Source organism: Eubalaena glacialis, chromosome 11 (assembly GCF_028564815.1).
Source record: "Eubalaena glacialis isolate mEubGla1 chromosome 11, mEubGla1.1.hap2.+ XY, whole genome shotgun sequence".
Classification (NCBI taxonomy): Eukaryota; Metazoa; Chordata; class Mammalia; order Artiodactyla; family Balaenidae; genus Eubalaena; species Eubalaena glacialis.
In genome coordinates this window covers 22,578,450-22,591,462 of record NC_083726.1, presented here as the reverse complement: position 1 = coordinate 22,591,462, position 13,013 = coordinate 22,578,450, and the positions used below count along the sequence as shown (strand labels likewise).

At 37.6% G+C, this 13,013-nt stretch overlaps 1 protein-coding gene across 5 annotated transcripts in view; it reads right to left on the bottom strand.

The window, feature by feature from the left end:
- The window catches only part of ANKS1B (ankyrin repeat and sterile alpha motif domain containing 1B), a 1,182,139-nt gene that overhangs the window by 626,159 nt on the left and 542,967 nt on the right, over window positions 1–13,013 (bottom strand). For all 5 annotated transcript variants that reach the window (XM_061206227.1, XM_061206228.1, XM_061206229.1 and 2 more), the window contains exon 12: window positions 9,211–9,391. In XM_061206227.1, the coding sequence (XP_061062210.1) occupies window positions 9,211–9,391 (181 nt within the window). The remainder of the gene's footprint in view (window positions 1–9,210; window positions 9,392–13,013) is intronic.

Sequence of the window (13,013 nt, the reverse complement as noted above, 5' to 3'; positions counted from 1 at the left end):
TGATTTATGTCATACAGTATTCTGCCTATGTTTTCCTCTAAGAGTTTTATAGTGTCTGGCCTTACATTTAGGTCTTTAATCCATTTTGAGTTATTTTTGTGTATGGTGTTACAAAGTGTTCTAACTTCATTATTTTACATGTAGTTGTCCAGTTTTCCCAGCACCACTTATTGAAGAGGCTGTCTTTTCGCCATTGTATATTCCTGCTCCTTTATCAAAGATAAGGTGACCATATGTGCGTGGGTTTATCTCTGGGCTTTCTATCCTGTTCCATAGATCTATATTTCTGTTTTTGTGCCAGTACCATACTGGCTTGATTACTATAGCTTTGTAATGCAGTCTGAAGTCAGGGAGCCTGATTCCTCCAGCTCCGTTTTTTTTCTCAAGATTGCTTTGGCTATTCGGGGTCTTCTGTGTTTCCACACAAATTGTGAAATATTTTGTTCTAGTTCTGTGAAAAATGCCATTGGTAGTTTGATAGGGATTGCATTGAATCTGTAGATTGCTTTGGGTAGTATAGTCATTTTTACAATGTTGATTCTTCCAATCCGAGAACATGGTATATCTCTCCATCTGGTTGTATCATCTTTAATTTTTTTCCTCAGTGTCTTATAGTTTTCTGCATACAGGTCTTTTGTCCCTTGAGGTAGGTTTCTTCCTGAGCATTTTATTCTTTTTGTTGCAATGGTAACGGGAGTGTTTCCTTAATATCTCTTTCAGATATTTCATCATTAGTGTATAGGAATGCAAGAGAGTTCTGTGCATTAACTTTGTAGCCTGCTACTTTACCAAATACATTGATTGGCTCTAGTAGTTTTCTGGTAGCATCTTTAGGATTCTCTACGTATAGTATCATGTCATCTGCAAAGAGTGACAGCTTTACTTCTTCTTTTCTGATTTGGATTCCTTTTATTTCTTTTTCTTTGATTGCTGTGGCTAAAATTTCCAAAACTATGTTGAATAATAGTGGAGAGAGTGGGCAACCTTGTCTTCTTCCTGATCTTAGTGGAAATGGTTTCAGTTTTTCACCATTGAGAACGATGTTGTCTGTGGGTTTGTCATATATGGCCTTTATTATGTTTAGGTAAGTTCCCTCTATGTCTACTTTCCGGAGGGTTTTTATCATAAATGGGTGTTGAATTTTGTCGAAAGCTTTTTCTGCATCTATTGAGATGATCATATGGTTTTTATTCTTCAATTTGTTAATATGGTGTATCACATTGATTGATTTGAGTATATTGAAGAATCCTTGCATTGCTGGGATAAACCCCACTTGACCATGGTGTAAGATCATTTGAATGTGCTGTTGGATTCTGTTTGCTAGTATTTTGTTGAGGATTTTTGCATCTATGTTCATCAGTGATATTGGCCTGTACTTTTCTTTTCTGTGACATCTTTGTCTGGTTTTGGTATCAGGGTGATGGTAGCCTCGTAGAACGCGTTTGGGAGTGTTCATCCACCTGTTATATTTTGGAAGAATCTGAGAAGGATAGGTGTTAGCTCTTCTTTAAATGTTTGATAGAATTTGCCTGTGAAGCCATCTGGTCCTGGGCTTTTGTGTGTTGGAAGATTTTTAATCACACTTTCAATTTCAGTGCTTGTGATTGGTCTGTTTGTATTTTCTATTTCTTCCTGGTTCAGTCTTGGAAGGTTGTGCTTTTCTAAGAATTTGTCCATTTTTTACAGGTTGCCCATTTTATTGGCATATAGTTGCTTGTAGTAATCTCTCATGATCCTTTGTATTTCTGCAGTGTCAGTTGTTACTTCTCCTTTTTCATTTCTAATTTTACTGATTTGAGTCTTCTCCCTTTTTTTCTTGATAAGTCTGGTTAATGGTTTATCAATTTTGTTTATCTTCTCAAAGAACCAGCTTTTAGTTTTATTGATCTTTGCGATCGTTTCCTTCATTTCTTTTTCTTTTATTTCTGATTTGACCTTTATGATTTCTTTCCTTCTGCTAACTTTGGGTTTTTTGTTCTTCTTTTTCTAATTGCTGTAGGTATAAGGTTAGGTTGTTTGTTTGAGATGTTTCTTGTTTCTTGTGGTAGGATTGTATTGCTATAAACTTCCCTCTTAGGACTGCTTTTGCTGTATTCCATAAGTTTTGGGTCATCGTGTTTTCATTGTCATTTGTTTCTAGGTATTTTTGATTTCCTCTTTGATTTCTTCAGTGATCTCTTGGTTACTTAGTAGTGTATTGTTTAGCCTCCATGTGTTTGTATTTTTTACAGATATTTTCCTGTAATTGAAATCTGGTCTCATAGCGTTGTGGTTAGAAAAGATACTTGATACGATTTCAATTTTCTTAAATTTACCAAGGCTTGATTTGTGACCCAAGATATGATCTATCCTGGAGAATGTACCATGAACACTTGAGAAGAAAGTGTATTCTCTTGTTTTTGGATGGAATGTCCTATCAATATCAATTAAGTTCATCTTGTTTAATGCATCATTAAAGCTTATGTTTCCTTATTTATTTTCATTTTGAATGATCTGTCCACTGGTGAAAGTGGGGTGTTAAAGTCCCCTACTATTCTTGTGTTACTGTTGATTTCCCCTTTTATGGCTGTTATCATTTGCCTTATGTACTGAGGTGCTCCTATGTTGGGTGCATAAATATTTACAATTGTTATATCTTCTTCTTGGATTGATCCCTTGATCATTACGTAGTGTCCTTCTTTGCCTCTTGTTATAATCTTTATTTTAAAGTCTATTTTGTCTGATGTGAGAATTGCTACTCCAGCTTTCTTTTGATTTCCATTTGCATGGAATATCTTTTTCCATCCCCTCACTTTCAGTCTGTGTGTATCCCTAGGTCTGAAGTGGGTCTCTTACAGACAGCATGTATATGGGTCTTGTTTTGGTATCCATTCATCCAGTCTGTGTCTTCTGGTTGGAGCATTTAATCCACTTACATTTAAGGTAATTATCGATATGTATGTTCCTATTACCATTTTCTTAATTGTTTTCGGTTTGTTATTGTAGGTCATTTCCTTCTCTTGTGTTTCCTGCCTACAGAAGTTCCTTTAGCATTTGTTGTAAAGCTGGTTTGGTGGTGCTGAATTCTCTTAGCTTTTGCTTGTCTGTTAAGGTTTTAATGTCTCCGTCGAATCTGAATGAGATCCTTGCTGGGCAGAGTAATCTTGGTTGTAGGTCTTTCCCTTTCATCACTTTAAATATGTCCTGCCACTCCCTTCTGGCTTGCAGAGTTTCTGCTGAAAGATCAGCTGTTAACCTTATGGGGATTCCCTTGTATGTTAATTGTTGCTTTTCCCTTACTGCTTTTAATATTTTTCTTTGTATTTAATTTTTGATAGTTTGATTATTATGTATCTTGGCATGTTTCTCCTTGGATTCATCCTGTATGGGACTCTCTGCACTTCCTGGACTTGATTGACTATTTCCTTTCCCATATTAGGGAAGTTTTCAACTATAATCTCTTCAAATATTTTCTCAGTCCTTTTCTTTATCTCTTCTTTTTCTGGGACCCCTATAATTCATATGTTGGTGCGTTTAATGTTGTCTCAGAGGTCTCTGACACTGTCCTCAATTCTTTTCATTCTTTTCTCTTTATTCTGCTCTGTGGTAGTTATTTCCACTATTTTATCTTCCAGGTCATTTATCTGTTCTTCTGCCTCAGTTATTCTGCTATTGATTCCTTCTAGAGAATTTTTAATTTCATTTATTGTGTTGTTCATCATTGTTTGTTTGCTCTTTAGTTCTTCTAGGCCCTTGTTAAATGTTTCTTGTATTTTCTCCATTCTATTTCCAAGATTTTGGATCATCTTTACTATCATTATTCTGAATTCTTTTCCAGGTAGACTGCCTATTTCCTCTTCATATTTTTGGTCTGGTGGTTGTTGCCTTGCTCCTTCATTTGCTGTGTGTTTCTCTGTCTTCTCATTTTGCTTCACTTACTGTGTTTGAGGTCTCCTTTTCACAGGCTGCAGGTTTATAGTTCCCATTGTTTTTGGTGTCTGCCCCCAGTGGGTAGGGTTGGTTCAGTGGGTTGTGTAGGCTTCCTGGTAGAGGGTACTGGTGCCTGTGTTCTGGTGGATGAGGCTGGATCTCGTCTTTCTGGTGGGCAGGACCACATCCGGTGGTGTGTTTTCGGGTGTCTGTGAACTTCCTATGATTTTAGGCAGCCTCTCTGCTAATGGGTGGGGTTGTGTTCCTGTCTTGCTAGTTGATTGGCATAGGGTGTCCAGCACTGTAGGTTGCTGGTCGTTGAGTGGATCTGGGTGTTAGTATTGAGATGGAGATCTCTGGGAGATCTTTTGCCATTTGGTATTATGTGGAGCCAGGAGGTCTCTGTTGGAGCAATGTCCTGAACTCGGCTTTCCCCCTTCAGAGGCTCAGGCCTGACACCCAGCCAGAGCACCAAGACCCTGTCAGCCACACAGCTCAGAAGAAAAGGGAGAAAAAAAAAGTGAAAGAAAGAAAGAAAGAGAGAGAGAGAGAGGAAGGGAGTGAGCAAGGCAGGGAGGAAGGAAGGAAGGAAGGAAGGAAGGGAGAAAGAAAGAAAGAAAGAAAATGAAATAAAATAAAATAAGGTCATTAAAATAAAAAAAGTTATTAAAAATAAAAAATTTAAAAAAGAAAGAAAGAAAGAAAGAAGAGAGCAACCAAACCAAAAAACAAAGCCACCAATGATACCTTGCGTTAAAAGCTATACCAAAAAAAAGAAAAAAAAAAAAAAAAACGGACAGACAGAACCCTAGGACAAATGGTAAGGCAAAGCTATACAGACAAAATCACACAAAGAAGCATACATATACACACTCACAAAAGAGAAAAAGGAAAAAATATATATATATTAAAAATAAAAAGGAAGAGAGCAACCAAACCTACCAATGATAATAAGCTTTAAATAATAAACTAAGATAAACATAAAACTAGAAACAAATTAGACTTAGAAAGCAGACCCCCAAGTCTACAGTTGCTCCCAAAGTCCACTGCCTCAGTTTTGGGATGATTCGTTGTCTATTCAGGTATTCCACAGGTGCAGGTACATCAAGTTGATAGTGGAGATTTAATCTGCTGCTCCTGAGGCTGCTGGGAGAGATTTTCCTTTCTCTTCTTTGTTCACCCAGCTCCTGGGGTTCAGCTTTGGATTTGGCCTCACCTCTGCATGTAGGTCGCCTGAGGGCGTCTGTTCCCCACCCAGACAGGAAGGGGTTAAAGTAGCAGCTGATTAGGGGGCTCTGGTTCAGTGAGGCCAGGGGGAGGGAGGGGTATGGAATGCAGGTCGAGCCTGTGGCGGCAGAGGCCAGTGTGACGTTGCAACAGCCTGAGGCGCACCATGTGTTCTCCTGGGGAAGCTGTCCCTGGATCACGGGACCCTGGCAGTGGTGGGCTGCACAGGCTCCCGGGAGGGGAGGTGTGGATAGTGACCTGTGCTTGCACACAGGCTTCTTGGTGGCTGCAGCAGCAGCGTTAGTGTTTCATGCCTGTCTCTGGTGTCCGCACTGATAGCCGTGGCTCGTGCCTGTCTCTGGAGCTCATTTAGGCGGTGCCCTGAATCTCTTCTCACGCACCCCAAAACAATGGTCTCTTGACTCTTAGGAAGTTACAACTTTTTCCTGGACCCCCTCCCACTAGCTGTGGCGCACTAGCTCCCTTCAGGCTGTGTTCATGCAGCCAACCCCAGTCCTCTCCCTAGGATCTGACCTCTGAAGCCTGAGCCTCAGCTCCCAGCCCCCACCCGCCCCAGCAGGTGAACAGACAAGCCTCTCAGGCTGGTGAGTGCTGGTCGGCACTGATCCTCTGTTTGGGAATCTCTCCGCTTTGCCTTCTTCACCCCTGTTGCTGTTTTGTCCTCCATGGCTCCAGAGATTCCCCCCCACCCACTCCCTGTTTCCACCAGTGAAGGGGCTTCCTAGTGTGTGGAAACTTTTCCTCCTTCACAGCTCCCTCCCAGAGGTGCAGGTCCGTCCCTATTCTTTTGTCTCTGTTTTTCCTTTTTTCTTTTGCCCTACCCATGTATGTGGGGAGTTTCTTGCCTTTTGGGAAGTCTGAGGTCTTCTGCCAGGCTTCAGTAGGTGTTCTGTAGGTGTTGTTCCACATGTAGATGTATTTTTGATGTATTTGTGGGGAGGAAGGTGATCTCCACGTCTTACTCCTCCGCCATCTTGAATGTCCCCTCCCATTCCCTCCTTCTTTATAACTTTCTTCATCTAAATTCATAACACAGCACTCACCAGAAGATGTCCTCCTACCTTGTTCCTTCTCACACTCCTTTGCTGTTGTCGCCTTTTATCACCTCTTTCATCAAGCTCAGGTTTCGGTCCTCTATCTACACTTACTCCATATCATCTATGTAATGATACTGTTCACATTTTTTGTCTTCAGACTGAAACTTCAGCTGCCTACTTGACACAGCTATTCAGATATCTAATAGATATCTCAAACTTAAAATGAACTCCTGGTAGAAAAGGAGTTCATTCCCATCTACAGTGTTGGTAGGAATCCAAGTTGGTACAGCCACTATGGAGAACTATATGGAGGTTCCTCAGAAAACAAAAAATAGTTACCATATGATCCAACAATCCCACTCCTATGCATACATCCAGACAAAACTCTAATTCAAAAAGATACATGCACCCCTATGTTCATAGCAGCACTATTCACAATAGCCAAGACATGGATAAAACCAAAATGTCCATCAACAGATGAATGGATAAACAAGATGTGGTACTTACATACAACAGAATACTACTCAGCCATAAAAAAGAACAAAATAATGCCATTTGCAGGAACATGGACGCAAATAGAGATTATCATACTAAGTGAAGTAAGTCAGAAAGAGAAAGACAAATACCATACGATATCATTTATATGTGGAATCTAAAATATGACACAAATGAACCTATCTACGAAACACAAACAGACTCACGGACATAGAAAACAGACTTGTGACTGCCAAGGGGGAGGGGGTTTGGGGGGGGAGGGATGGGGTTGGAGGTTAATTTTAGTAGATGTAAGCTATTATATATAGAATAGATAAACAACAAGGTACTACTGTATACCACAGAGAACTATATTCAATATCCTATGATAAACCATAATGGAAAAGAAAATATAAAAAAAGAATGAATCACTTTGCTATACAGCAGAAATTAACACAACATTGTAAATCAACTATACTTCAATTAAAAAAAATGAACTGGTATTTCTCCCTGTTCACAAAATCTGCTCTTCCCAGGAGCTGTCTCATGTTAGATGACAGTAAAAACCATTTTTACAATTGTTTAGGACAAAAACCTTGCAGTTTTCCTTAATTCTTCTCTTTCTCTCATGCACTACATCTACTCTATCATGAAATCCTATAGGCTCAATCTTAAAAAATACATCCAACATCCCTCAGTTTCTCTCTACCTCCACTGCTTCGCCTTTGACCTGAGCTGACTTCCTCTCTCATCTTAATGCAATGCTACAATAACCTCCTACTGGCCTTCCTGCTTTCACACTTATCCTCCTTCTCCAGTCCATTCTCAACACAAGATTTGAAGTAATTTTCATAAAATAGAAGTTACATCATGTCACTCTCCTGAAAGACCCGAAATGACTCCCCATTTCACCCTAAGTAAAAGCCAAAGTTCTTAAAATGGCCTATGTTAGGTCCTATGTGACCCATCTCTCTCTTCCTTCTCATCTAAAAATATTCCCTATTTCAAAGAATGGCAGTCAGATTTGACTCATCTGCTGAAGCAAGAAACTTTAGAGCTTTCCTTGAACTTTTCTTCCTCACCATCACACCTCTGATCAGTTGCCATGACCTGTTGATTACTCTTTCCTTGTATCTCTCAAATCCATTTATATTTTCCATTGCTGCTCCCTACCTCCCTACCTCCAATCTCATCTCAACTCAAATCTATCTGCTACATAGTAATACTAAGGTGATCTTTCTAGTTAAATGCTAACCCATCATATCATCCAAGTCTGTCTACCTCCAAAGGTCTCCTCCTTTACCCACCATTTTCTGATGATTCTTAAGTGATACTTAGATTACATAATATGTTGCCTAACAAGTAGGAAGCTTTAATTATAATTCAGGCTACTTTTGAAATGGCTCTCTGTTATAATAAATTCATTGGGTCACTTATTCGAAGTGTTTTGCAGCATACAATTCGTTTGTGAGGTTGTTATGTATTAGTCTTTGTTCTATTAACACTTGACATTTTTATAAAGATTAATTTTTTGTGCATGCAATCATTTATAAAATAAACAGTAGATTTACCCATTAACTTAGATTATACTTTTAAGTCAAGAAAAAGTCAGCCACCTTGGCATGAGTACAGATGTACAGTAGGCTCTTCTTATCTTAAAACTACTACAGATTTCAAACAAAATAATATTAAAGAAGAAAAAATAATATTAAACAATAACGATAATACTAAATAAGAATATTAATTTTCATAGTTTCCAAAATGCTTCACATAAATAAGCTCATTTATTACTACAACTACCCAGAGAGTAGATATTATTTCCCCTTTTCAGAGGAGCAAATTAAAGATCAGAGAAGTTAAGTGGTTTGATGGAAAATATCTAGCAAATCAGTGACAGAACTGACTCAGGAACTTGTTCTCTTTCATTATATACCATGTGCTAATGCCTTTATATTCAGGTGCTTAAATACAATATATAACAAACCATCCAAGTGTAAGATAATGAAATGCTACTTTTTAAAGTAGATAAATGCCCACCTTAAACATTTTATTTTGTGAAATTAAAAGTTTTACTTTTCAATGTAAAACAACTCAGCATTGTCCTTCCACATTATTACGAAATATCAGTCTGTTCTAAAATTTTTAATGTAACATGGAGGTGACATATTACATTAAGAAACCATAGTAACATACTATTCGAAACCATTTCAACTGTTAAAAGGTTAGATTTTGGTTCTGTTTAAAGGTCAGACCTGAAAATATGATGATGATTACATTTCTCCACACATTTTGGATGGTGCCATTAAAGTCTTGGCATGAAATCACTATCTTTAATATCTAACTACTGAAAGGCCATTAGTGTATTCAAAAAGAATATTATACCACACTCTGACAAAAATGGTAAGCCTCTACTTTGCCACACATGTAGGTAAACGAAAAACACAACGAGATTTATATGAAGATTCCTCTTAAGTCCCCTAACTCATAAAGGCTTTGGTTTTAAAAGCTCAAAAAACATAGCTGCATAAATGAACTGCTTTACCTGTACGGCCAGTTCCCTCGTTCTTGACTTCTGTGGTTGCCACAGAAGAGGTGGGTGGACTAACAGGAGGGCTGGAAGTAAAGCTTGTACACCCTGTAGATGTGTTGATTTCGAAATATTCTTGGCTGTGATTCATTCGATGAAAATCCAGAGAAGACACAATAGATGTTCGTTGTTTAGGCTAAAATAAATGAGCATGATGACAGTATTAATAAGATCATGTTCATCTTCAGCCCAATCTCCCCATCAATTTAATCTAAGTGATTTTTTTCAGTTAAACTGTCTGTTTTTTATATATAAAATATACTTGTGCTTTACAGAGAGACATTAAATAATCCCTTGATTAGTTAAATAATAAAAAATTGTTTAATGAAAAAATATCATGGCATAGTTGATAAAATAAGTTAGACTTTTTGTTAGATTTTCCCAGAAGACTGAAAAAACACAGTGTGTAGAATTTCTCTTAATGATCAATTCAGAATGTTGCAATTTTGAGTCACCTTTCATTCAACTAATACTTATTAAGGACTTGGCATTTGCCAGACTCTGAGGATATAGAATCTAATAATAAAAGGGCCCTTACAACATTGAAGCATAATTAAGGCAGTTCCATTTTTTTTTTATTCTCTATATAGCCCAAGGAATTGGTGGCATTAGATATTGTCCCCAAGTACCATATGCTGGAATTTTATCATTAGAATTAAGTAAAGTTGTATAGAACATTTTCCAGGATCTAAGAATCTACTTGGTATTTGTAGTGGACTTCGATTTTCTTTTTTAAGGATTTAAATTAATCCCCAAATAGCAAGAAAAGTCAATTTAAACACAAAAGGTAAAATCATGGAGTAACAGCAGATATAATCTATACCCTTTATCAGTAATGGATTGTTCCCTATAGCAGTTTTCTGGTTTTTTCCACAATTTTAATTATATTCACTTTTTTTTTTCCTGCTTAGCAGAGCTTCAAACATCATCCTTCAGAAAAGCTGCAGTCTTTTTGGCTCTCAGGATTGTGCACATTTCCTAAGAATTAATCCAGGTTTTCTTACTTTTTATTCCTCTTATTCATATTAATGAAATATTAACAATCTCTTGTAATACTTGATAAGAGATTAACTACAATCTCTTTGTAATAGAGTTTATTGTACTTTACTTTCCCCAAAGTACAATAAACTTTTGTTTTACTAACACTTTCACTGCCCTAAAATACTTGTTAATTTTATCACTGAATTCCACAATTATTTTCCTGCAGAATATTCAAGTTACCCTGTCTCTTCCAGCTCATCATGTCTTTTTTTTAAAGTACACATCACTTAGTCTATAATCTAAAATAGACAATGATATTGAAATGTATTTTTCAGAGTTTTTTTTACATAAGGTGTGCAGATTATCATAATATGCTTTATACTTTCACCATTGCACTATTTTTATGGGAGAGGTTGAAAGGCATATATATTGTTATACAAGAGGGTAAGTCATTTATTATTACAACACATGAACTCAGTAATGAAATTCAAATTAGTACCCACATAGGACTCAGTTGCTTTTGAAGTATGAAAGACTGGGGTTCAATGTCAGACTTGGTTTCTCATGAAATGTCTCTCCTTGGGGGTACTGAATCTCAATTCATATTCAATGTTCTTTCTACTAGACTATATAACAGCAATTAAAAGGCATGGAATATGACACTGGCTGCAATGGAAACACAGGTATGTCCATCATTGTGGTTTTGTTTCATTGTGTTGTGTTTTGCTTTTGTTTCACTTTGTATAAAGGCAACAGACCAAATTTATATAATGTTCCTTCTCATAAACATTATAAGGATCAAGCCAACTGATATGTATGACTCCTTTACTTATGTGTCTTAAATACATGTTTCTGAACCTTGACCACCCAACGTTTTAAATGCATGAAAAGCGCAATTTGTTATGCAATCATGAAAGCAAACAAACTATTCTTCTGCATTAATTCATTCTACAAATATTTGCTGAGTGTATACTAAATTGTGGATACCTTGGTAAGCAGTATGATAGGAATAAAATGAGTAAGCCATTGTCCCTCTTCTCCAGGTGAAGTGGGAGGAGGGATGGTGCATGAGGGAAGAGACAAGCAATCCAAGGATTATGTGTCAGTATAGTATAGTAGAGTGATAAGTGTCATGATAAGTGGACACAAAATATAAAAGGTGAACCTCTACTTTACGGAGGGGATTAGGAAAGGCTTCCACAAGCAGGTGATTGATGGCTGAGTTGATTCTTGATGAAGCAGAGGTGATAGGCAAACAAAAGAGGACGGGGAGAAGGAAAGTGCAAACTGCAAACAGTTCAGTATGGCTGTAGAGCAGAGTATGCGAAGGTAGTGATGGGTTCAAGCCGTGAGATATTGAATGTTGCAGGGGGACAAATCATAAAGGGCTCTAATGCCATGTTAAGGAGTTTGGTCTTTAACCTGAATATTTTAAGGAACCACTGGATGATTTATAAGCAAGAGGGTTTCATAGTTGGGTTTGTATTTCAGTAAAATCATTTTAGCAGTTTAGAGAATGAACAGGTAAGGGCAGAATTTGAGGAAGGGAGACTAATTAGGAGGATGTTATAGAATTCCAGCCAAGACATAATGGGGTCCTGAGGTAAAGCAGTTGCAACAGTGTTGGAGATAGCAGATGTTTTTAGGAGATGCTAATGTGGTTATAGCTCTTTAGATGTTGGCGTCTGATTGGATGTGTAGGTTGATTTTAAGGGAGGAGTCTAGGGTGACTCATAGATTTCTCGATTGGGTAGATGCTAAATGATAAGGTTTTTTTGTGGGAAATACAAATGTATACACTCCTATACCAGAAGTACACAAGATATATGCTTGGATGCTATCAGGACTCAGAATAGACTTCTTAGTCTATATGGTTATGCAAATCTACATGATATTTCCCCTTCTTTCTTTGAACAGAGTACTATGATCTCACTGTATCATAGCTTCAAATAACATATCTGGAGGAAGGGAGACAGGCTAATGGAAATTCTAAAGGGAAGAAACCATTGATCAGTGATCATCTGACCTCATTCTTATTTGCTTCTTCAGAACTGCCTATAGGTTATCATTAGCCAGCTTAAGGAACATTGAGGCAGTGAGGAGTCATTGCCCAAAGTTCTCTGAGCATCTGAGATGATGACAAATGAGAATCATTATATGTTAGTCATGCTCTAAGAAAGGGATCAGCAAACTATGGCCTGTGGTCCAAATCTGGCCTGCCTCCTGTTTATGAAAATAAAGTTTTATTGGAATACTATGTTCATTCATTCACTTATTGCCTATGACTGCTCTCAACACTACAATGATAGATTTGAGAAGTTGTGACATAGGCCATATTATCCACAACACCTAAAATATTCACTGTCTGGTTCTTTAGAGAAAACGTTGGCCAACCCCTGTTTTAAGGGATCATTTTACACATCATTTTAGTGCTCAACAAAACCACAAGCTAGGTTCCCTTTTATTTCCCAGCCTTATGTGCATTTAGGTTGAGGCCATGTAACTGACTGATTGACCTGTTAGTAGAAGTGAGCCTTCTCCATCCCTCTCTTACTCTCCAGATGATGTAGTTGCAAGATGAAGGAGGGTCATTCAACTCAAATTGGGCTTTATGAGAAGTTGAAATAAACATCCTTTATGTTAAACTATTGAGATTCTGGGTTTGTCTGTGGTGGCCCTAGAACTACTTATCCTAACTAGCACAGAATGCAGTGGCTCACTTAAATGATTTACTCACGATTACATAAGTAGTTAGCACGAAGGGGTTAGATTGGAAG